Source organism: Urocampus carinirostris, chromosome 10 (genome assembly GCF_059441175.1).
Source record: "Urocampus carinirostris isolate Australia breed hairy pipefish chromosome 10, RoL_Ucar_1.0, whole genome shotgun sequence".
NCBI classification, from domain to species: domain Eukaryota; kingdom Metazoa; phylum Chordata; class Actinopteri; order Syngnathiformes; family Syngnathidae; genus Urocampus; species Urocampus carinirostris.
Genome location: NC_142358.1, coordinates 39,613,816 through 39,638,908, shown reverse-complemented (window position 1 = coordinate 39,638,908; position 25,093 = coordinate 39,613,816). Strand labels below are relative to the sequence as shown.

Below are 25,093 nucleotides of genomic sequence, written 5' to 3'. Positions count from 1 at the left end.
TAGACGTGGTCAGGATCAAAAACGGGTCGAAGCCGGGGGACAGACAGGAGCAAAAAACAGGTGGGAAAAACGCTTGCCTAGTATTCACTGAGGTTCACAGACAGACTGACAAAAGGGGACAGACGGAACTGGGATCAAATACTGACCGGGAGCCAATCAGGACCCACGGCAGTTGGCGCCAAAGGAGCGGGCACAGCTGAGTCACATCAACAGACACTTATTGAATAAAATCCACAAAGATTAATACATAATTACATTTATGGGAGGATGAAGTGATTTTTTTTTATTTTTTTTTTCAGAAAAACCTGGAAATATTTCAGTCACTCGGGGTTCAAAATATCACATAACAATTAGGACATTTCAATTTATTTTCAATTTACTGAATAACAATTCGATTCGGGACATTACGATTTATTTTAGCTTTATTGAAAAGGCTTGCAATTTAATCCGATATTTTCCCATTTTGTACTAGTAACAAATACAAACTTTTTTTACATCATAACATTTTATAAAAATGATAACCTTGCAAAAGGACGGAGGAGCGTGCACGTTTTTCTAACAAACTATTGATTTATACAGTGGGACCTCGGTTATCGCGGTTAATGGGGACCAAAACCACCTGCGATAAGTGAAAATCCGCGAAGTAGCGGCGCCCATTAAAAAAAAAAAAACAATAATATTTTTATTTATTTATTTTTTTAATTATTTTTTTTTTTAGACCCGGTTAATGGGGAGCAAAACCACCCGCAAAAAGTGAAAATCTGCGAAGTAGCGACGCCCCTTCCGGAAAAAAAAAAAACACCTGCCCGTATCCTCTTATGTTTTGGGGCTTGTGGCCGATACTAGTGGATGCGCCTATTTATGAGTGGCCTCCGGTGGCGTTTTTTTTTTTTTTTTAATTATTATTTTTTTAGACCCGGTTAATGGGTACCAAAACCACCCGCAAAAAGTGAAAATCTGCGAAGCAGCGACGCCCCTTCAAAAAAAAAATAAAAAAATTTGAAACTATTACAGGCCGCGAAGCTCTGAAACCGCGAACGTCAAAGCGCGAAGTAGCGAGGTCCCACTGTACTCTAGCGAGCATGCCCTCTGCTGGCCAGTAGCGGCACTGACCTCCAATTCTCTTTCCATAGCACTTCCTTTATCTCAATAAAATCACGCGTGTTCAAATGTTATTCTCACGCATTTTTGGAGGGGGTTACAAAACCGAACGTCCAAAAGTGGGCGTTGACGCGCAAGAGCGTTTGTCGATGTTGTTTTTCCACACTTTTGATTTGCTGCACGATTCGTTGTGCAAGAATGCAGGATAAAGGTTCCTTCGGGTTATAGTTTCCTGACCTGATAAAAGATCCACCATCATGGAGCTTGTGTTGTTGTTTTTCTGCGGGGTTTTCCTTTTTCTCTGCTTCCTGAAGACAAATCGGAGCAACTTGTCAGCGTTGAAACTCCCCCCGGGACCTCCTCGTCTTCCTTTCGTTGGAAACCTGCACCAGTTGGACAAGAAAGCGCCTTATAAAACTTTAATCGAGGTGAGCGAACGATTTGATCTACTACTTGTGGGCTTTTCGTACTTTTTGGATCCGTGGGGGTTTTCTTTGGACCCTGGACCCGCTCCGTCGTGGAGAAGAGGGGGCAAAATTTAATTATTACTTGTTTATTTGCATCCATACTAGAACTCTGTCAGGACCAGAACGGAAACAGGACCCAATCGCGTGACGTTCTCACACAAGTCTTTTATTTTACGGGAAATGGGGAGTCATGCACGCAGGGCTGGGTAGGGTTACTTTAACTTGATTACATTCAATGACTTTTGGATGACTCCAATACCAAATATGCTAATAAAAGACAAAATAAACTAAATAGAATACAATTATGACTCACAACACGAGGTAAGCTTTCTCTCCTGGCTTTGATCTCTTTGATCTCCGGCAAAACGAACATAAAATGCGACAGAAACAAAATGAAAATAAATCCAAACAGCTAGCCAACATCATTTTTTGCCGTTCCATGTGTTCCGTTACTCCCCAAGCCTGCACAAAATGTAGTATTTTTTTTCATATTTAGTTTCTTTTGTCTTTTATTAGCATATTTGGTATTGGAGTAATCCAAAAGTCATTGAAAGTAATCCAGTTAAAGTAACCCTACCCAACCCTGCATGCACGATAGGCAGCGGTCTGGCGGGGAAAGACAGAAAGCCAGAGACCGATGAGATCGATTCCAATTGCCCGAGCAGATATCGGACAGATGGGGTCGATACCGGACAGGACGGGACAGACAGGATAGATAATGGATAAGGATATCGATAATAAACAGGACCAACTAGATGGGAACGAAAACTGTAGAAAATAAGAAACAGGACAAAAATAGACGGGAACTAAACTGAAAACCGATATTAAACAGAACAACATAAACGGGAACAATACCGGACAGGAAATACCAACAGGACCGATTTAGAGACCACGTCTTGCGGGGCAGAGGTTCGTTGACGGACTGACAAAGGGCGAGTGAGAGCACTGAGCTTAAAAAGACGGAAAGCCAATCTGTCAATATGCTGGCGTCACACGGGCGGGGCCAATTGGGTGCCATGGCAACCGTGACATTAAGGACATTGGAAAACATGATCTGCATTTAATGACTAGTGGAATAACGCACCAAGTAGTAATGACAGTAGTATCACAAAATTGTATTAATTACGCGTTACAGTACTCTTTACTCTAGGAAATAGGACCGAGTCAAAACCTACATCCTCCGGGGCAGAGGTTTGGAGACTGACTGACAAAGAAAGAACGAGAGCACTGAGCTTAAATAGACGGAAAGCCAATCTGTTAATGAGCCGCAGCTGCCTCCACACGGGCGGGGCCAATTGGGCGCCATGGCAACCGTGACAGAACTCATTCCATGTTCTATTCCAGGGATGGAAAACTTTGGAGTCGGGGGCCGCATCGGGTTCAAAAGTTTGGGGCTGATTATGGAAAAAAAATCCAATTTTTTTATCTGACAATAAATATACATGCAGACATTTACGTGGTATAGTTCTTTTGAACTAGATTATTTATCAAATTGGTTTTGAAACTTTCACAATTAAAGCAAATTAATATATAAGGTCCCTTTTTTAAGCAATTCATTTGATATTGAGATTAAAAGTATCTTTTAGTTTGATGTAGTCGGATTTTTGTTGAATAACAGTAGTTTTTTTTAAGCGTTACTCTAGTTTTATTTTTGTAGTAATCCTGCAGTAGTTTTTTCATAGAAGTAAATTCTTAGTATTACTGAAGTATTCTTGTTGTATTATGATAGTAGTTTTTGGCGCCAACTGCCTCGGACTCTGATTAGCTCCCTGTCCCTATTTGAACCCACTCCTTTCTGTCACCTGTTGTCAGTCCGTCTGCGAACCTCAGTTTACACTAGGCAAGCCTTTTTCGGCCCCGACTCCCACCTGTTTTTGCTCCCGTCTGTCCCCCGGCTTCGACCCGTTTTTGATCCTGACCACGTCTACTCTCCCGTCCCGGCTTTCGACCTCTTTTGGTCCCCGACCACGTCTACTCTCCTTTCCTGGCTTACGACTCGCTTCCGACCCCGACCACGTTTTTGCTCTCCTGTCCCGGCTACTGACCCGTTTTTTTTCGTTCCCGACACCCCCATCGCTCATCACGGAAGATCCATTTAAGCATTCAGAGCGACCTGTTTCCAGCGTCCAGAGATCACCGGATCGTGGGCACAACCCTTTCTCGTTCTTCCAATAAAACTTGTGAGAAACGCAACGCAAGTGGGTCCTGTCTCTGTTCTGGTCCTGACAGTTTTTTTGTTGCATGTCTGTAGTATTTTTGTAGTATTACAGTAATTGCATTTTTTTGGTGTTTTTGTAGAAATACTCAATAATTGTTTTTCATATTTTTGCACTACTGTATTTCTGTTGTATTTTGTAGTACTTTCATAGTAAATTGATTGAGTAACTATGACTGTAGTTTTGTTTTTGTAATATTTTTGTCATATTTCCATATTAAAGTTTTGTAGTATCACTCTAGTTGTATTTTTGCAGTATTTCAGTTGTAATACTTCTGTCGTAGTATTTCTGTAGTAATATTTGTTTTGTATTATAGTAGTATGACATGGTATTTTTGTAGTATTTCTATAAACATATTTTTGATGTATTTCCAAAGCAGTATTTGAGAAATATTTTTGTAATGTTTTTGAGGTATTCTCATAGTTGGTTTTTTTTGTCAAGAACCGGAACAGGATCAGGACCCAAACGCGTGACGTTTCTCACCCAAGCCTTTTATTTTACGGGAAATGGGGAGTCATGCACGTTAGGCAGCGGTCTGGCGTGGAAAGACAGGAAGCCAGAGACCGACGAGATCGATTCTAATTGCCCGAGCAGGTATCGGACGGATGGGATCGGTACCGGGCAGCACGGGACAGACAGGATTGATAATGAAACAGGATATCAAAATTAAGCAGGACAAACTAGACGGTAACAAAAACTGCATAAAATAATAAACAGGACAATAATAGATGGTAACGAAACTGGAAACCGATATTAAACAGGACAAAATAAACGGAAACAATACCGGACAGGAAATACCAACATGCAACAGGACCGAGTCAGAAACCACGTCTTGATTGTTGACGGACCGACAAACGGAGAGTGAGAACACTGTTCTTAAGTAGAAGGAAAGCGGCGAGACATCAGAAATGTCCTCTTCGCCATCAATTGGCATTTGGACTGTATTTGAAACAGTCCTTTTCTTACTTCCATCATTTTCATCCTACGATTAAAGAAATCCACAACCACGCGCGTGATATCACTCTGTCCCTCCAGCGTAATGCGCTCTGTGTCCGCAACACCGACGAAAAAAGTAAGAAAAAAGCAGATAAGCGTGGTGAAAAAAATGATACAAAGGCTCTTTGAACTCAGTTGTGCATTTTTAACATGGAGAAAATTTGATTTTTTAACTTTTAAAGAACGGCGCAAATGAAGCAGGCTTCTCTCCTATTTAAGCTCAGTGATCTCACTCACCCCTTGTCAGTCCGTCAACAAACCTCTGCACCCGCAAGACTTGTGTTTTGACTCTGTCCGGTATCCTGCTTGTGTATCCTGTTCGGAATCTATCCCGTCTGTCTCGTCCTGTCTGATATCCGACTCCAGTCTCCGGTATCGGGTATCGATCTTGTCTGTCCCGTCCTTCCTGTCTGGTATCAATCCCGTCTGTCCGGTATCCTGCTTGGAATCGATCCCGTCTGTCTCGTCCTGTCTGATATCCGACTCCAGTCTCCGGTATCGGGTATCGATCTTGTCTGTCCCGTCCTTCCTGTCTGGTATCAATCCCGTCTGTCCGGTATCCTGCTTGTGTATCCTGTTCGGAATCGATCCCGTCTGTCTCGTCCTGTCTGATATCCGACTCCAGTCTCCGGTATCGATCTTGTCTGTCCCGTCCTTCCTGTCTGGTATCAATCCCGTCTGTCCGGTATCCTGCTTGTGTATCCTGTTCGGAATCGATCCCGTCTGTCTCGTCCTGTCTGATATCCGACTCCAGTCTCCGGTATCGATCTTGTCTGTCCCGTCCTTCCTGTCTGGTATCAATCCCGTCCGTCCGGTATCCGCTTGTGTATCCGGTCTCAAGCTCGTCGGCCTCTGTCTTCCTGTAAAAAAATGACACAAAGGCTCTTTGAACTCAGTTGTGCATTTTTAACATGGAGAAAATATTTAATTTCTAAAGTTTTGAAGAACACCTCAAACGAAGCAGCCTGCATTAAAAAAATATATATTTCACTTACTGTGTTTACAGTGAATGAATGAATGAAAACTTTATTCGAACATTAAAATAAAAACAGAACAAAAACAACAACACAACAACAAAATAATATTACATAATATGTTCAAAAAGGGGTAGTAAGAAGCATATGCTTATATTTCCTACCCCTTCATCTTCCCTATTAAATAATAATAATAATAATAATAATTTCCTTTGTATTGTCATTCTTTGTAACAATGTACACAGAACGAAATGTCGATACACCTGACCCGTTGTAGCGAGCCGATGCAGCCGCAGCCAACAGAGGGCGCCGCCATTTTGATATAACAACAATAGTAATAATATTAATAATAACAGTTACCATAGCAACAATAACACAAATTTAACCATAGTCTAGAACAGGGGTGTCAAACTCATTTTAACTCGGGGGCCACACGATAGAACACACATTCTGTCGGGGGCCGGACGAGTAGATCAAAGAGAAAGAAAAAGATATAAAGAAATAAAAGAAAGAGAGAAAGAAAAGGAGAGAGGGCAGGACAAAGAAAGAAAAAGAGAGAGAGGGAGAGAGCGTGAAAAGAGATAAAGTCGTGAGAGAGGAAGAAAGAAATCCAAAGAGAAATAGAAAGACAGAAGGAGAGAAAAGAAAGCGCAAAGGGTATTAAGAGAGAAAGAGAAAAGGAAAAAAGGAAGTTAGAGCAAAAGAGGTTAAAAGACACAGAGAAAGAGACAATGAGCAACAAAGGAAAAGAAAAAGAGAGATGCAGAGAGAGAGAGAGAGAGAGAGAGGGAGAAAAGGGGTGGAAGAGAGAGAGAGAGAGTAGGAGAAAAGGGGTGGAAGAGAGAGAGAGCGAGAGAGAGAGAATACAAGTAGTGTCTTTGTTCGAGGCACCTGGCTTTGGCAACATCAAGTTGCAATATTTCAACCTGCAGCTTGTTTTTCTCTTGCGCTTCTCTGAGTGTTGTCTCGCGGGCCGGATTCAATCCCTTAGCGGGCCTGATCTGGCCCGCGGGCCGCCTGTTTGACACCTGTGGTCTAGAATCTAGACGCACTATTCCCAATCTCCCGCTTCACTCATACCCCATTTTCTTCATCTCTGTATTCCGCCAGTAATGTTTTTTCGTATTTAAATTTGAACACGTGAATAGTTGGACATTGTTTGATCCCGTCTTGTAAATTGTTTGACTCCACACACAGACACGCACATACTTTTCCTGGTGGGTCTCACTTCAATGTCTTTGGCATGTCTGAACAGGTCTGCGTACTTGTGTTGTATCCACAGTTGAGTAAGCGCTACGGGCCAGTCTTGACTGTACATCTGGGATGGCGGAGAGCCGTGGTCTTGGTGGGTTTCGACACGGTCAAGGAAGCGCTCGTGGACCAGGCGGACGATTTTACCGGAAGGGGACCGGTTCCCTTCATCATGCGGGCAACCAGAGGCTACGGTACATACTCACCAACACGACCGCTTTATGTGTTAGACCACATGTGTCAAACAGGCGGCCCGCGGGCCAGATCAGGCCCGCCTAAGGGATTGAATCCGGCCCGCGAGACAAGACTCAGAGAAGCGCAAGAGAAAAACAAGCTGCAGGTTGAAATATGTCAACTTGATGTTGCCAAAGCCATGTGCCTCTCACAAAGACACTGTACTTGTATTTATTTCTCTCTCACTGTATCTCTCTTTCTTTTCCACCCCTTTTCTCCCACTCAGTCTCTGTCTCTTTCACTCTCTGTCTCTCTTTTTCTCTTCCTTTGTTGCTCTTTGTCTCTTTCTCTCTTTGTGTCTTTTAATCTCTTTTGCTCTAACCTCCTTTTTTCCTTTTCTCTTTCTCTCTTCGTACCCTTTGCGCTTTCTTTTCTCTATTCTCTCCTTCTGTCTTTCTATTTCTCTTTGGATTTCTTTCTTCCTCTCCCTTTCTTTTCCCCCGGTTTCACAACTTTTTATCTTTTGTTTCTCATGCTCTCTCCCCCTCTCTTTTTCTTTCTTTCTTTTCTTTGTTCTCTCTCGTTTTCCCTCCCTCTTTCTCTTATTTATCTCTTTTTCTTTGTCTTTAATATACTAGTCCGGCCCCCGACAGAATATTTGTTCTATCGTGTGGCCCCCCAGTTCAAATGAGTTTGACACCCCTGTGTTAGACTATGTGTGTCAAACCTACTTTTGTCGTACAAAGTAGGTTTATGATGCATTTTAAGACGTACAAGAAAATCTGTACGGAAAAACGCAAATTTGTCAATGATGGGTGCCATCCGGTATACACGGACTATCACCAAACGGCAAATCAATCAAGTCAAACGAGTTCGCCGCGGTAGCCTCTATCTCGGTATCGTTTTTTTCGTTGCAAACGCAGCGAGCGGTTTGATGCTACTGTGCGTATGCGTCTGCCGCCTGGGGATTTCCCATCATGCATCATTCAATACGCACCAAAGGGAATGGTGCCCCTACCACCCTATGGGTTAAGGCAGGGGTCGGGAACCTATGGCTCGCGAGCCATATATGGCTCTTTCTATGAGTACCTATGGCTCAGAGACCAATTTGATTGCATGCAAAATTTCTCCATCTTGTTCAAAACCGGGTATGTCTATGCTATTCAGGTACACGTAAAGCCCAACCAAAGCTAAATGCAAAGGAAACACTTCGCAGTATATATAGGGCACGTTTTTCACTACAATTTACAGTCAAGGTGTCACACAAAAAAAGGGGAAAAAAAACTCGTTTTGGCTGTACAACGCTAAAGAATCCTTTATTTAAAAGTTCACTATACAATCTGTGTTCAGTGTTCAGATACTTTATGATGAATCCACAGAACTGTAAATACGCCAAAACACCGGAAGAGAACTTAGTCATTTGATTGGGTGAGTGGGAGGGATGGGTGGAGCTATGCAAAAAGTACAAGCATTCCCTCCCATCTCTCGCCAAAGGTAAGCACATAAGGCTCCCTATTCTTAGAATGTTGTGACGTTTTTACAAAATAAATGCTTGCATCTGGTTTTGAAACCAATATGTATGAAAAAAAGGGTCAAAAGGAGTTTAACCGATCTTGAGTCATTGCAAGAAAGAGACAAGTTTAAAGTGGTCTGTTTGTTGAATTTGGGACAGGGGCTCTGGCATTATTCTCTTTTCATCATTTTTATCAAATCATCAAAAATAAATGTGCTGAAGACTAAGCTTTTGTCTGGGGCGCGGGTTTAGCAATTTAGTAAATTTGTCTCATAATATATGGTGTGGCTCTTTCCCAAAATAAAATTAATATTTTTTTGCTTTTATGGCTCTTTGAGTCAAAAAGGTTCCCGACCCCTGGGTTAAGGGATCCAACCAACCAATTGTCAGTGGAGCAGAAAATGGTGAAAGTAAGAAAAGGCCTGCTTGTAGTCAAATCCAAACACATACCTGTGGCGCTCCAGGGCTCCATGCTCTTACAAACTGGTATTTTCCCTTACAAAATACAAAATAATCTTACACCATACTTTTTTTCAAACGTGTTTATTTATGTAGTTTAACATGTTGTATTGTACACGTGTTTCGTTATATCATAAATATTGTTAATTAACATTTTGTTGTGAGATCCTGAGTTGCTCGACATGAATGAGGTTTAGTATAAAAGGAGAAAATACAAGCAAATATAATTAAGTAGATTTTCTTATTCAAATTGTGAATTCATTTTCGGCATTAAATTATTGTTGGTAATATACTGATTAAAGGGATCACCACAAACCTGTCGTTTTTCATTTTCTCCTTTTATACTTCCTTTTTTTCTTAACTTCTTTGTACAACATCATATTTTGTAATATAATGCATCAAAGCAAGTGAGCTGTTTGAGAGCCGGCTCTCTTTAATGAGTTGAGCTGAAAAAGCCAGTTCTCTAAAAAGAGACGGACTTCCTTTCACTACCCAACTACCGTAATGATGCATGATGGGAAATCCCTAGGCGGCAGACAGTAGCATCAAACCGGAAAAAAACAATACCGAGTTAGAGGCTACTGCGGCGAACTCGTTTGACTTGATTGATTTGCCTTTTCGTTTACCCAGATCGGCGAGAGACCAAAACAACAATGGCGGGTCTGCCTGACGAAAAGTTTGGAGTGCGGTAAATCTTTGTTTAAAAAAAAAGTAATCGGGTAATAATGATGGTACCCATAATTGACAAATTTTTGTTTTTCCGTATAGATTTTCTTGTACGTCGTACACGTCTTAAAATGCATAACAACGGTTCTTTGTACGGCAGAAACGTTCAGGTTGACAGGTATCCAAACGCCAACCCAAAACCCTTAAAAAAAAAAAAAAAAAAGAGTTTATTCAAGCGCGCCTCATAAAAGCATGTACTTGTACGCAAATCACGCGTTACTCCTGGCTTAAATTCACGACGGCAGCCTTAAGTTTTCCATTCCAGCACCGTACCTTTAACATCTCATCTCATCTCATCTCATTAGCCACACCGCTTATCCTCAGTAGGGTCACGGGGGTGCTGGAGCCTATCCCAGCAATCATCGAGCAGTGGGCAGGGGACACCCTGAACTGGTTGCCAGCCAATCGCAGGGCACACAGGGACAGACAACTCACTCGCACATTCACACCTAGGGACAATTTGGACCGGCCAATTCACCTGACATGCATGTTTTTGGAGTGTGGGAGGAAACCGGAGTGCCCGGAAGAAACCCATGCAAGCACGGGGAGAACATACAAACTCCGCACAGGAAGTCTGGAGCTGGATTTGAACCCTCGCAAGAGGTTCCCAAGACATGAACTGTGCCGCACATGCGCTAACCACCGCGCCGCCGTGCTGCCCTACCTTTAACATACCATGTGGAAATAATTCTCCACAACACGTTCCCTCGAAGGTTTGGCCATCAGCAACGGCGAGCGCTGGCGGCAGCTTCGGCGTTTCACCCTCATGACCTTGCGGGATTTCGGGATGGGCCGCAAAGGGATGGAGGAGTGGATCCAGGAGGAGAGCAAACATCTACTGGCACGCTTTCACAAAACCAAAGGTGTGGAGCCTCTACTACTTACTTAATTTTGGATTTTATGCTCTGTTTGAGTCCAGTTTTGGTTGAACTTGTGCGTTGGTTCACCTCATCCTGGTTTTTGTCATGATTGCCCTCACCTGTGCCCGCTCGTTTGGCGCCAGCTGCTGCTCGTTGCCTGCTGTGCTCTCATTCACTCCTGATCGGTCTGTCAACGAACCTCTGCACTTGAAAGGCAAGCATTTTGACTCTATCCGGTATCCTGCTCGTGTATCCATTATCCGGTATCGCGCCCGTCTGTACCGTCCTGTCCGGCATCTTGCCCGTGTATCCTGTATCGATCCAGTCTGTCCCGTCCTGTCCGGTATCTTGCATCCTGTATCTGTTATTGATCCCATCTGTCCCGTCCTGTCCGGTATCTTGCTCATGTATCCAGTATCGATCCAGTCTGTCCCGTCCTGTCTGGTATCTTACTTGTGTATCCGGTATTGATCCCGTCTGTCCCGTCCTGTCCAGTATCTTGCCCGTGTATCCTGTATCTGGTATCGATCCAGTCTGTCCCGTCCTGTCCAGTATGTTGCTCGTGTATCCTGTATCCGGTATTGATCCAGTCTGTCCCGTCCTGTATCTTGCTCGTGAATCCTGTATCCGGTATCAATCCCGTCTGTCCCATTCTGTCCGGTATCTTGCTCATGTATCCAGTATCAATCCCGTCTGTCCCGTCCTGTCCGGTATCTTACTCGTGCATCCTGTATCGATTCCATCTGTCCCATCCTGTCCGGTATCTTGCTCGTGTATCTGGTATCGATCCCGTCTGTCCCATCCTGGCCGGTATCTTGCTCGTGTATCCAGTATCGATCCCGTCTGTCCCGTCCTGTCCGGTATCTTGCTTGTGCATCCTGTATCCGGTGACGAACCCATCCATCCTGTCTTCTCCGGTATCTTGCTCATGTATCAGGTCTCGATCCATTCTATCCCGTCCTGTCCGGTCTCTTGCTCGTGTATACGGTATCGATCCCGTCTGTCCCGTCCTGTCCGGTATCCTGTATCTGGTATTGATCCCGTCTGTCCCATCCTGTCCGGTATCTTGCTCGTGTATCCAGTATCGATCCCGTCTGTCCCGTCCTGTCCGGTATCTTGCTTGTGCATCCTGTATCCGGTGTCGATCCCATCCATCCTGTCTTCTCCGGTATCTTGCTCATGTATCCGGTATCGATCCAGTCTATCCCGTCCTGTCCGGTCTCTTGCTCATGTATACGGTATCGATCCGGTCTGTCCCGTCCTGTCCGGTATCCTGTATCTGGTATTGATCCCGTCTGTCCCATCCTGTCCGGTATCTTGCTCGTGTATCTGGTATCGATCCCGTCTGTCCCATCCTGGCCGGTATCTTGCTCGTGTATCCAGTATCGATCCCGTCTGTCCCGTCCTGTCCGGTATCTTGCTTGTGCATCCTGTATCCGGTGTCGATCCCATCCATCCTGTCTTCTCCGGTATCTTGCTCATGTATCCGGTATCGATCCAGACTATCCCGTCCTGTCCGGTCTCTTGCTCGTGTATACGGTATCGATCCGGTCCGTCCTGTCTGGTATCCTGTATCTGGTATCGATCCCGTCTGTTTCGTCCTGTCCAGTGTCAGTCTCGTCTGCCACTGGTTTCCTGTTTTCCCACGCCTGACTTCTCTGCCCCATTTCTTTTGCCCAGTGATCGCCGAATCGCTGGCGTTTGTGTTCCCGCGCATAACTGCCCCGCTTCCGTAGAATAAAGCTTGGTGAGAAAATGTTACGCGTTTGGGTCCACCGTCTGTTCGGGTTCTGACAGTTTTTAGATGGTCTCGAACCTTTTTCAAGCTGAGAGCAACTTTTTGTTACTAATTAGCGCAAAGGGTACCCAATTTGATGTGAATTTCTAAAATAGCAACTTAGCAACTTAGCTCGATGGCCTGATAAATAGCTAAAAAGATAGCTTAATAGTTAGCTAAAAAGGTAAACATGTAAAGGGGCAAGATAGCTAGCTAAGAGAGTAAAAAGCCAACTAAATAGCCATGGGAAATGGGGCAGTCATGCACGTTAGGCAGCAGTCTGGCGTGGAATGACACGAAGCCAGAGGCCGACGAGTTCAATACCAATTGCCCTAACAGATATCGGACAGATGGGGTTTATACCGGACAGGATTGATATCAAAACAGGATATCGAAATTAAACAGGACAAACTAGACGCGAACGAAACTGGAGATTAATAATAAACAGGACAAAAATAGATACCGGGCAGGAAACCGGACAGAGTCAAAACCCACGTCTTGCGGGGCAGAGGTTCATTGACGGACTGACAAAGGAAGAGTGAGAGCACTGAGCTTAAATAGAAAGGAAGCCAATCTGTCAACAAGCCGCAGTTGGCGCCACACGGGCGGGGCCAATTGGGCGCCATGGCAACCGTGACATAAAGCCCTTAATAATAGAATGAAAGTACCTCAGCGCTCTTTTTACGAGCTTTTTCGTTTTTTTTTTCAGCCGTTCCTTTCGATCCCAGCTACTTCCTGAGCTGCAGCGTGTCCAACGTGATCTGCTGCCTGGTTTTTGGTCAGCGCTTCACCTACGACGACCAGCACTTCCTGCACCTTCTGCAGATCCTCGCCGAGACCATCAGATTCGGCAGCAGCCCCTGGGGGCAGGTGAAGAGACCTTATCTGAATTTGCAAGCTACAACTTCATTCATCCATCCATTATCTGCACCGCTTATCCTCAGTAGGGTCGCGGGGGTGCTGGAGCCCATCCTAGCTATCTTCAGGTAGTGGGCAGGGGACACCCTGAACCGGTTGCCAGTCAGTCGCAGGGCACACAGGGACAGACAACTCATTCACACCTAGGGACAATTTGGACCGGCCAATTAAACTGACATGATGTTTTTGGGTATGTACCTGGAGGAAACCCACGCAAACACGGGGAGAACATGCAAACTCCACACAGGAAGGTTCGATCTCATGACCTCAGAACTGTGCCGCACACGCGCTAACCACTGTGCAGCAGTGCTGCCCCACATTGATACCAAGATAGTTAAATCCAGATTAAGCTGACTCAAAAGGTAAATCAGATGTCAAAACCAGAACAGAGGCAGGACCCACTTGCGTTGCATTTCTCACGAGTTTTAATAGAAGAAAAAGAAAGAGCTGCGCTCACGATCTGGTGTTCGCTGGACGCGGGAAGCAAGTCGCTCTGGTACTTGGATTGTGCTCCGAACGCAGAAGTGGATCTTCCGTGGGGAGCAATGGCGGTGTCAGGGACGAAAACGGGTAGGTAGCCGGGACAAGAGACTAAAAACGTGGTCGGAGTCGTAAGCTAGAAAAGGAGAGAAGACGTAGTCGGGGACAAAAGGAGGTCGGAAGCCGGGACGGGAGAGCAGACGTGGTCGGGATCAATACGGTTCATAGCCGGAGACAAACGGGAGCAAAAACAGGACAGGCAATGGTCAGGGTCGAAAAAAGGCTTGCCTTGTAAAAACAGAGGTTCGCAGACAGACTGACAAAAGAGGACAGACAGGACTGGGTTCAAATAGTGACAGGGAGCCAATCAGAACCTGCGGCAGTTGGCGCCAAATGAGCGGGCACAGCTGAGTCACATCAGTAATCATGACACTATCACCGGTTGCTCAGCAGAATGTTTAGAATACATTATTGTCATGGTTGCCATGGCGCCCAATTGGCCCCGCCTGTGTGGCACCAGCTGCGGCTCTTTGACAGATTGGCTTTCTGCCTATTTAAGCTCAGTGCTTTCATTTTTTCCTTCGTCAGTCCGTCAACAAACTTCTGCATCCGCAGTACGTGGGTTTTGACTCGGTCCTGTTCCTGTTGGCATTTCCTGTCCGGTATTGTTCCTGTTTAATTTCGGTTTCCAGTTTTATTTTCGTCTATTTTTGTCCTGTTTATTATTTTCTCCAGTTTTCATTCCCGTTAAGTTTGTCCTGTTTATTTTCGATATCCTGATTCATCATCTATCCTGCCTGTCCGACCTGTCCGGTATCAACCCCATCTGTCCGGTATCCACTCAGGCTATTGGTATCGATCTCGTGGGCCTCTGGCTCAATCATTTCACGTCAGACTGCTGCCTAACGTGCACGACTCCCCATTTCCTGTAAAATAAAAGGCTGTGTGAGTAACGTCACGCGTTTGGGTCCTGATCCTGTTCCGGTTCATGACAATTATATTTAACAGTGTATATGTGTGTAGAAAAACAGATTTATGAAGCCATTTTGGTCCTTGTTCGCTTCAACTCTGTTTGATTCTTTTGCAGCTCTACAATATTTTCCCTCGATTGATGGAGTGGCTGCCTGGTAAACACCAAAAAATCTTCGCCTGGGTTGAAGAGTTGAGAGCTTTCATGATGGAGAAGATTGAGGAGCACCAGAAAACGCACAGCCCCGGGTGTCCTCGAGATTTCATTGACTGCTTCTTGACCAGACTGGATCAGGTTTGGATATGAATGTTACTGTCGGGATCTGCCACACCGTATTCCACCTAGAGGGCGCCAATCTGAGGGGAGTGCAGTGTTCTCGTTTTCCCTGTGTCCTAGACGCATCATTTTTGCTGGGGACGCATTGTGTCATTACCCGATTACATTTTTTTTTTAACAAATTTTTACCGCACTCCAAACTTTTCGTCAGGCAGATCCGCCATTGTTGTTTTGGTCTCGCGCCGATCTCGGCAAACGAGATCTCGTTGCTTCGAGGTGACTTCATTGTTTTGGTGGTTGTCGAGTGAAAGATGTATGCCTCCGTAAAAACAGTTGGTATTAGGTGCAAATCAACCAAAAATTGGTCATTTCGTCAGTGTCGGTAATAAGTCGAAAAATAATACAGAAAGTGGTAACAACAAATTCCAGCACGAAATAACGGCGGAGAAATTCTTCGGAAGATGGCGGAGGCAAGGAAAACACGCGTTTTGAAGCGAACGATTCGACGAAAGATAACAAACAAACGAATACCCCTAGCAAGAAAAGGACATTTTTGCCAAAATGGACTCAATTATATTCCTGGTTACGCTATGAGGATGATAATGGAGGCTAGTTGTTTTGTGATGCGTGTACCCAGCGTGACAAAAAAACTGGATTGCATAAATGATTTCGCAATACGAACTTTCAGAAAAGCACATTGGATCGACAATGAAAACCACAAATTAGCTATGGAAATTTGGTTGCTGCAATTGGACCTTGAGAAGGCATTACAACTGTGGCGGGACAGCAAACCACGAAGAATATATGAACTGAAAAATCTGAAGTGATTAAAACTGCATGAATATATAGACTAATATTTCAGCAATATTATTTAGTATAATGTACAATATTTTTGTGATAACTGCTTTGTATTACCAATTAACTGTGATGATTAAAACTGAATGAATATATAGATGTATATTATATATTTGTCGCCAATTTGCAATTTCAACCTCGATAACACTAAATTTTGGGGACCCATAGATCTCTGTTGGGACCCGTAGATTTTTGAGCATGCGAGTCCCGGGGACCCATCACTTTTCACAGGTAAAATGAACACTGGGAGTGGTTGGAAAGCACCCACCTTTACCTAATCAGAACTTTGGGGCCGTCCTCAGTCCTCTAGGTCCCCTGCTGCCGGAACAGGATTATGGAGGTGGCTTGATCTGGATTCTTTCTGGTGTGTCCTTTGAGTGTGTGGTCATTTTGTCATGTTCAGTGGTAGAGCCCCCAAATGCAAGGAGCCAGGAACTGTGTCTTCATGAAAAAAAAAACAATTTTAAATAACAAAACCCATGACAATGTCACAAAAAACAAGTACAGAAAACCCTTGTTGGCCAAGCTGTACTTGCTCTAGACCACAGGTGTTAAACAGGCGGCCCGCAGGCCAGAACAGGCCCGCTAAGGAATTGAATCCGGCCTGCGAGACAACACTCAGAGAAGCGCAAGAGAAAAACAAGCTGTAGGTTGAAATATGTTAACTTGATGTTGCCAAAGCCAAGTGCCTCGAACAAAGACACTACTTATGTACACTGTATTTATTTCTCTCTCTCTCTCTTTTCCATCCCTTTTCTCCCACTCTGTTTCTTCCACTCTCTGTGTCTCTCTTTTTCTCTTCCTTTGTTGCTCTTTGTCTCTTTCTCTCTGTGTCTTTTAACCTCTTCTGCTCCTTCTGTCTTTCTATTTCTCTTTGGAGTTTTTTTCTTCCTCTCCCTTTCTTTTCCCCCTCTCTCATGACTTTTTATCTTTTGTTTCTCCCGCTCTCTTTTTCTTTCTTTGTCCCATCCTCTCTCCTTTTCCCTCCCTCTTTCTCTATCTCTCTTTTTCTTTCTCTTTAATCTACTAGTCCGGCCCCCGACAGAATTTTTGTTCATCGTGTGGCCCCCCGAGTTAAAATGAGTTTGACACCCCTGCTATAGACACACCACAGTAAATGGTGCCCCTACAACCCTAGTGGTAATGGGATCCAAACAAAAACTGACCTCTAGTGTATGGTCACGGTACTGTATGAAAGACACTGTAATATGAATTAGCCAATCAGCATCGGAGATCTCAAGTCAAGAAGTGCTGGTCAACTGTCCTGAATCTTGGCTGTCTGAAACGTTCCTCAATGGTGCAAAACACCTTTTTTTTTTTTTTTTTTTTTAATTAGTATTATTCGATCATTTAGTTTAATTATTTTTTGTTTATTGCGAAAGAGTAACCAGTGATAACTGAAGTGCAAAGTAGCAAATGGTCTCTGTAGTCTCAAAACAAGGAAAATAAAACCCTGAAAAGACGTGACAATGACAGAGATAGTCTCAAGTATACAGTGGGACTTTCGTGGCGAGCGATGGCGGTGTCGGGAACAAAAAACGGGTCAGTAGCTGGGACAGGAGAGCAAAAATGTGGTCTGGGTCAGAAACGAGTCGTAAGCCGGGAAAGGAGAGTAGACGTGGTCGGGGACAAAAAAAGGTCGAAAGCCGGGACGGGAGAGTAGACGTGGTCAGGATCAAAAACAGATCGAAGCCGGGGGACAGACGGGAGCAAAAGACAGGTGGGAGTCAGGGTCGAAAAAAAGCTTGTCTAGTGCTAACTGAGGTTCGCTGACGGACTGACAAACGGGGACAGATAGGAATGGGTTTAAATAGGGACAGGAAGCGAATCCGAGTCTGAGGAAGGTGAGTCAAATCAGTAATCATGACAGATAGTGACCCAGCCCTACGGGGAAGGGGTAATGTCAGGATCTGACACATCATTTTCCTCGTAGAAGGCCAAATACAACCCCAAAACAAAACGTTTCATAGGTGACTATTCGGGTGCAGTTGGGCACTCTCCTGCCACTCCCCCCCAGTTTGGCGTCACCTAGGAGGGGAAATAGTGTGACAGTTACACATCTTTTAGTCTCTAAATCGTAATTTTTTTTTGTCTTCATGTCCTCTTATTGGCGTGTTTAGGAGAAAGACCTGGCCACCACCGAGTTCCACTACGACAACTTGGTTTCCACTGTGCTGAACTTGTACCTGGCAGGAACGGAAACCACCAGCTCCACCATCCGATTCGCTATAAGCGCACTTATAAAATACCCCAAAGTCCAAGGTCAGATACAAGCAATTGTCACAATCATCAAATAAAATACATTAGTAGGGATTTTATCAGTTATGCAGCTTAACTTAGAGTTATTGGTGTTAGGAATTAAATATTAAAATTTAGTTTCTACCAAATTGTTCGAATTAGTTATCTGACTCCATTAACCAAACACAACCTACATTCACCGAACAATTTATTCGCGCTTGCTTCTTGATGGAAAAGATGAACAAGAAAGCCGACATTTTCGCACGGGGGCAGATTTAATTTCATTAGCAATTTAACTAAGTGTACTCCATCGAAATTAGTCGAATTAGTGTCGTTTGAGTCTCGGGAAGCCTTCTTCTCAAGTCCTCTAGCTTTTCCTCTCGGCCCACGTCCTTCCGCAAGATGGTGTGCCGGCTCCTCCCATGGGGGTGCCAATGAAGCCCAACGTGAGCTTCACAATCTCAGAGACGAGCGTCCCGATGTCTGTGGTTCCTCAAAATAACGGAGAGCGTTTCTCAAAACAATGCCTGTCGTCCTCCGTCATCAGGGCCTTTCTGCGCCTGGATGTGCTGATTATCTTATCAGCCTTACATTAAACAATATTTCCTACCAGGGTGCCCTGAACTTTCACTGCTCATTGAATAAAGGCACAGTCAGTAAATAACTCCAGCATTAAACTCAATAAATGTTGAATTCAATCGTATAGAATAGAACAGAATAGAATATGCCTTTATTGTCATTGTTACAACATGGGATATGCTGTGACAACGAAATTGGACGACTCCAGTTCCACATTTACAGTGAGGATAAGGAAACAAAGAGATAAAGGAACAAAGAACTAACTGACTTTGTTGTAAGTAGGCTTTGTTTTCCTCCGGGGGGGGGGGGGGGGGGGGTTGATGAGGGGGGTGAGGGTCAAACAGAGTTGCTGGATACAACCGGAATATTTGATGTTTGATCTTACATTACACATAGTCCAGTGTTTTTCCAAGTTGCTCAGTCCACAATTGAATGGATTTGGGAGTACAGTCCATAAACATGCCCGATTAAAGTCGCCGTCGACGATAAAGCTCCGTTGGGGTGTGCAAGCTGCTGTTTATTGATAGCAGCGGGCAGGAGATTTAGCGCTATGCTAACGTTAGCATCCGGTGAAACGGTTAGCGGTGGAAAGTAAACAGCAAACACAAAGACCACAGTTAACTCTCCCGGTACATAGAAGGGTCTGCACGATACTGCTAGAAACTCCATATCGAGTGAGCAGTGTGTATAATATCCTTTATAGTCAGATGTATAAATTCCTTCACTGGGTAAACCTATGATCAGATGATACTGCACATCTTATCAAAAAAGCTGTCAACAAGCTTGCCTTCAAAGTAGTAGATGTTCCTAACGAGGTTCTCCTGCTTTCTGTGGGCATAAAATGCCAGCAGACAGCACCAAGACTTTCAAAAAACCCTCATATCTCCAGGAGAAATGTGTCTGACATTTCCTTTTAGAGAGTATGCAGCAGGAGATCGACACCGTGATTGGACAGCGTTGTCCCAGCATGGAGGACAGGAAGTCACTCCCCTTCACTGACGCCGTCCTTCACGAAATGCAGCGTTTGATGGACCTGGTGCCCTTTGGCATCCCTCACTACGCCCTCCGAGATATTTCCTTTAGGGAGTACCTCATTCCAAAGGTTGGATTTAGATGTTTGAGCTGAAGATGACGTGGATGATGAATGTATTCCATTTACAGGACACCATTATCCTCCCCTTGTTACACTCGGTGCTCAAAGAGGAGAAGCAATGGGCTACACCGTGGACCTTCAACCCTCAGCACTTCTTGGACCATAATGGCAACTTTAAGAAGAATCCTGCTTTTCTTCCGTTCTCTGCAGGTAAAAAAAAATCCCTGTAAAGCAGGTGTGTCAAACTCATTTCACCTCGGGGGCCACACGATAGAACAAACAATCTTTCGGGGGCCGGACGAGTAGATTAAAGAGAAAGAAAAAGAGATGAAGAAATAAGAGAAAGAGGGAGGGAAAAGGAGAGAGGGCGGGACAAAGAAAGAAAAAGAGGGGGAGAGTGTGAGAAACAAAAGATAAAAAGTCGTGAGAGGGGGAAAAGAATGGGAGAGGAAGAAAGAAATTCAGAGAGAAATAGAAAGACAGAAGGAGAGCAACGAGAAAAGAAAGCACAAAGGGTATGAAGAGAGAAAGAGAATAAAAGGTAAAAAGGAAGTTAGAGCAAAAGAGGTTAAAAGACACAGAGAGAGAAAGAGACAAAGAGAAACAAAGGAAGAGAAAAAGAGAGACACAGAGTGAAAGAGACAGAGTGGGAGAAAATGGGTGGAAAAGAAAGAGAGAGAGAGAAATAAATACAAGTACAGTGTCTTTGTGAGAGGCCCCTGGCTTTGGCAACATCAAGTGGACATATTTCAACCTGCAGCTTGTTTTTCTCTTTCGCTTCTCTGAGTGCTGTCTTGCGGGCGGGATTCAATCCCTTAGCGGGCCTGATCTGGGCCGCGGGCCGCCTGTTTGACACCTGTGCTGTAAAGCCTTTTTACTCTTTATTGCCATTTTTATTTATTAACATGAATTCAGTTGGGGCAGCACGGCGGATGGGTGAATAGGGTGTGCAGCCCCACGGTGCAGAGGTTCAAGTCTAGCTACTGCAGCCTCCCCATCTGGAGTTTGCATGTTCTCCCCGTGCTTGTGTGAGTTTTCTCCGGGCACTCTGGTTTGTTCCCACATTCATGTTCAGGTTTAGATACAAAGGAACATTCCTGGCGAAATACAGAGATGAGGAGGGTGGGGTATGAGTGGTGCGTCTAGTTAACTTTGTGTTATTGTTGCTATTCTTATATCAAAACTGTTATTAATATTATTACAATTGTTGTTATATCATTGGTATATTTGGTGGGGAAGATGAAGGGGTAGGGAATACAGTAACGGGTGTAATAATAACTTTTGTTTAGCTTCTCTGCTGGCTTTAATCTCTTTGATCTCCATAAGGGGAATTAACATTTTAGCACAACAGAAACAAAACGAAAATAAATCCAAACAGCTTGACAACATCAATCACATTACTGTGCATGTTGAGAGATTTGTCAGCTGTGGTTATTATGTTTCAAATTAACTTCTTTTGTGGAGCACCAAAAGATGCCAAACCAAACCCTACTCCATACCAGCAGGTGGCACTGTTGGACTCATCATTGCAGGACACTTACCAAAAACTATACACATATTTCAGCAGGAATTTCAATAAAACAAGTTATTATTACACCCGTTACACAAGCATATGCTTATTACCCCTTTTGGAACATATTATGTAACGCTATTTTGTTGTTGAGTTACTGTTTTTGTTCAGTTTTTATTTTGATGTTCAAATAAAATTTTTCATTCATAATGGTAGTCTATGTTGGAACTACTTCCAAAATGACAGGGAGCAGAAGAAAGAACAGTAATGCTAACTCGTAGCTTGTAATGGTGGGGAGATCAATGCGTAAATACATTTAAGAACATTAGCAATTCCAATCAACTCACCTCGTAGTTGTCTGGTGTTCAGTTCGCTTCGTATTATACCTTTTACATCATAGGCGCCGCCGCGAGCCGCAGCCTTTCCAGCAGCTCAGTGTTTTTTCGCTCTTTTTGTGATTTATTGTTTTAAGTGTCTGCTTCTATCTTCGGTGTTTTTCGTCCCGTTTGACAACTACACTTTGGATGACTTTCTATCCTATGGTTATGGGTTTTAACGCACAAAAATGCGTTTATTCGAGGAATCAACTCCTTGCCCTGAAAAATTCTCATGCCCGCGTGATGAGGGGGCCCTATCGTGGCTGCAGAGCCGGAGATAAGGCTAAGCGACTAGCGGCATTATAAGTCTTTGGTACCGTCCGTAATCATGGTAAATGTGAACTCTCTACCAAATAAGACCGACGAACTGGCTGTGCTGGTGAAAAACATCAAAGAGTACAGGGAGTGCAGTTTGCTGTGTTTTACGGAAACGCGGCTCACGTCTAGCATCCCGGACGCTAACCTGGAGCTACCCGGAGCTATCCGGCTTCAGCACTGTTAGGACAGACAGAGACACAAAATCCTGCGGGGAACGGAGAGGAGGTGGACTCGCTATCTACATGAACACAAGGTGGTTGAACTTTTGGCCTAGCGTGTGACGTCATCCACTCCGCTGTTGCTAACTAGATAGATAGATACTTTATTCATCCCCGTAGGGAAATTCACACTTCCAACAGTCTACCCTGTTGTTTATTAACAGATTAACATGATGCCCTAGTGGTGCTTGTAGCGGAGTGGATGACGTCACACGCTAGTCCAAAAGTTCGACATCCCTGCGGCAGATGGAAATCTTTTTTTTGTGTCCAGGGATACACCACCTTGTGTTAGCAAGTCCGCCTCCTCTCCGATTCCCGCAGGCTTTCGTGTCTCTGTATAGGTTGCTGTGTTTTACGGCTCCGGGTGGCCAAAAGTTCGACGTCCGGAAATCTTTGTGCCCAGGGTTACACCACCTCGTGTTCACGTAGATAGCGAGTCCGCCTCCTCTCCGTTCCCCGCAGGATTTTGTGTCTCTGTCTGTCCTAACAGCGCTGAAGCCGGGTCGCTCCACGTTAGCGTCCGGAATGCTGAATACAGCACCCCGAGGCCAATTTGTTAATCTGCTAATAAACAACACAAGGATACTGCTGGAAGTGTGAATTTCCATACAGGGATAAATAACGTATCTATCTTTTCTGGGTTACACTCGCACTTAATACAGAACAGAATGCTTTGGAAAAAAAGGAACCGATGCTTACATTGAGTTAGCTCACTTTATTCGTTTCTTCCTTCAGGGAAAAGGGCTTGCGTCGGGGAGTCCTTGGCACGCATGGAGATTTTCCTCTTCATGGTGTGTCTCCTGCAAAACTTTGTGTTTTCCCACACCGACGGACCGGACACCGTGGACCTGAATCCCGAATACAGCAGCTTCGCTAATGTGCCGCGCAAGTACGCCATTGTGGCCACGCCTCGCGCTTGAATATGCATGATGTATGAAACCTTAAGCATGAGATTTTGATGCTATGCTACAAAGTCATAGATGTTTTTAAAAACTGTGTATCAAATGATCCAGACGTTACTTGGAATCTGTAATTGTATGTGAATTCAGTAGGGACAAGGACACTATTCTGCTAAAATAATGCTTTTATGCCAATGCCGACATATTTAAGATTGTAATCATTTGTTTTCTGACTACCATATATAGTAGTCTGTATTTACAAGAACTTAGAACAAAATTTAAGCAGTTATTTAAATGTGAACCTTTATTAAAAAGTTTTTCAATAAATATTTGGTCTCTAAATGACTGAGTGTGCTTTTCTGTCATGTGCCCGCTTATTTGGCGCCAACTGCCCCGGACTCTGATTGGCTCTCTGTCCCTATTTAAACCCACTACAATCTGTCTCCTTTTGTCAGTCCGTCTGAGAACCTCAGTTACTTCTAGGCAAGCCTTTTTCGACCCTGACTCCCACCTGTTTTTCGCTGCCGTCTGTCCTCTGGCTTCGACCCGTTTTTGATCCTGACCACGTCTACTCTTCCGTCCCTGCTTACGACCCCTACCACGTTTTTCCTCCTGTCCCAGCTACAGACCCGTTTTTCCGTTCCTGACACCGCTCGCCACGGAAGATCTTCCGTGTTCAGAGCGACCTGCTTCCCGCATCCAGCAATCACCGGATCTTGGGCGCAACCCTTTCTCCTTCTTCCAATAAAACTTGTGAGAAACGCAACGTAAGTGGGTCCTGTCTCCGTTCTGGTCCTGACACTTTCTTTATTTTCACTGACCTTAAGTGAAATTTTGTCATAGCTTATTTTATTTTTGACCGTTACTTTTTTCTATTCCATCAGTAAAATGCATACGCTAACCTTCACAATAACACAAAATTATTTCGTCTCAATCGAAGAAAAAAAGACTGCCAGGCTAAAAAAAATATGATGATTTTAGTGACTTTGTAGTAATATTTTAACATCTTATTTAAATCTTTGGGGTGTACCATAATGAATCGAATTGTAATCAACTGTATAGAACTGAAAGGAATTGTTTCCTTTTGCAGTCCTTAAATCATTTAGGACTCAAAAATGATTTTTGGGAGTGATGTAATCCCCTAAAGTACAACAAATAGCGAAAAATCTATCCATCCATCCATTGTTTTCCGCTTATCTGGGGTCAGGTCGCGGGGGCAGCAGCCTTAACAGGGAAGCCCAGATGTCCCTATCCCCAGCCACCTCTTCCAGCTCATCCGACGGGATCCCGAGGCGTTCCCAGACCAGCCTAGAGACATGGTCTCTCCAGCGTGTCCTGGGTCTCCCTGTCACTATTTAAAACCACGTCTATCTGTCACCTGTTGTCAGTCCGTCTGCGAACCTGTTTACTCCAGGCATGCTTTTTTCGACCCAGACTCCCACCTGCTTTTACTCCCGTCTGTTTCCCGGCTTCGACCCGTTTTTAATTTTGACCACGTCTACTCTCCCGTCCCGGCTTTCGACTTCTTTTGACTCCATCCACGTCTACTCTCCTTTCCTGGCTTCCAACCCCGACTAGGTTTTTGCTCTCCTGTCCCGGCTACAGACCTGTTTTTCCGTTCCCGACACCGCCATCACTCGCCACGGAAGTCCCACTTCCGCGTTGAGAGCGACCTGCTTCCCGCGTCCAGCAATCACCGGATCGTGGGCGCAACCCTTTCTCATTCTTCCAATAAAACTTGTGAGAAACGCAACGCATATTTTAGTATTTCTGTCGTAATATTTCTCCAGAAGTGTGTTGTATTATAGTAGTATGAAATGATATTTTTGTAGACACATTTTTTATGTA

General features: G+C 44.3%; 1 protein-coding gene across 1 annotated transcript; it reads left to right on the top strand.

The window, feature by feature from the left end:
- The first annotated feature begins 1,212 nt into the window (after positions 1-1,212).
- LOC148358913 (cytochrome P450 2F5-like) lies at positions 1,213-23,590 on the top strand. Its single transcript, XM_088345648.1, has 9 exons — positions 1,213-1,529; positions 7,037-7,199; positions 10,591-10,740; positions 13,224-13,384; positions 15,000-15,176; positions 18,134-18,275; positions 19,748-19,932; positions 19,992-20,133; positions 23,082-23,590. The coding sequence occupies exons 1-9, from the start codon at positions 1,359-1,361 to the stop codon at positions 23,264-23,266; spliced, it is 1,476 nt and encodes a 491-aa protein (XP_088201774.1). The 5' UTR covers positions 1,213-1,358; the 3' UTR covers positions 23,267-23,590.
- Positions 23,591-25,093: the final 1,503 nt, after the last annotated feature.

What these genes read in the sequence shown, in the direction of transcription:
- LOC148358913 (XM_088345648.1), top strand. Translation starts at nt 1,359, where the DNA reads ATGGAGCTTGTGTTGTTGTTTTTCTGCGGGGTTTTCCTTTTTCTCTGC. An exon ending in ACGCTTTCACAAAACCAAAG is followed by an intron (nt 10,741 to 13,223) that starts GTGTGGAGCCTC and finishes TTTTTTTTTCAG; the next exon opens with CCGTTCCTTTCGATCCCAGC. An exon ending in AAAATACCCCAAAGTCCAAG is followed by an intron (nt 18,276 to 19,747) that starts GTCAGATACAAG and finishes ATTTCCTTTTAG; the next exon opens with AGAGTATGCAGCAGGAGATC.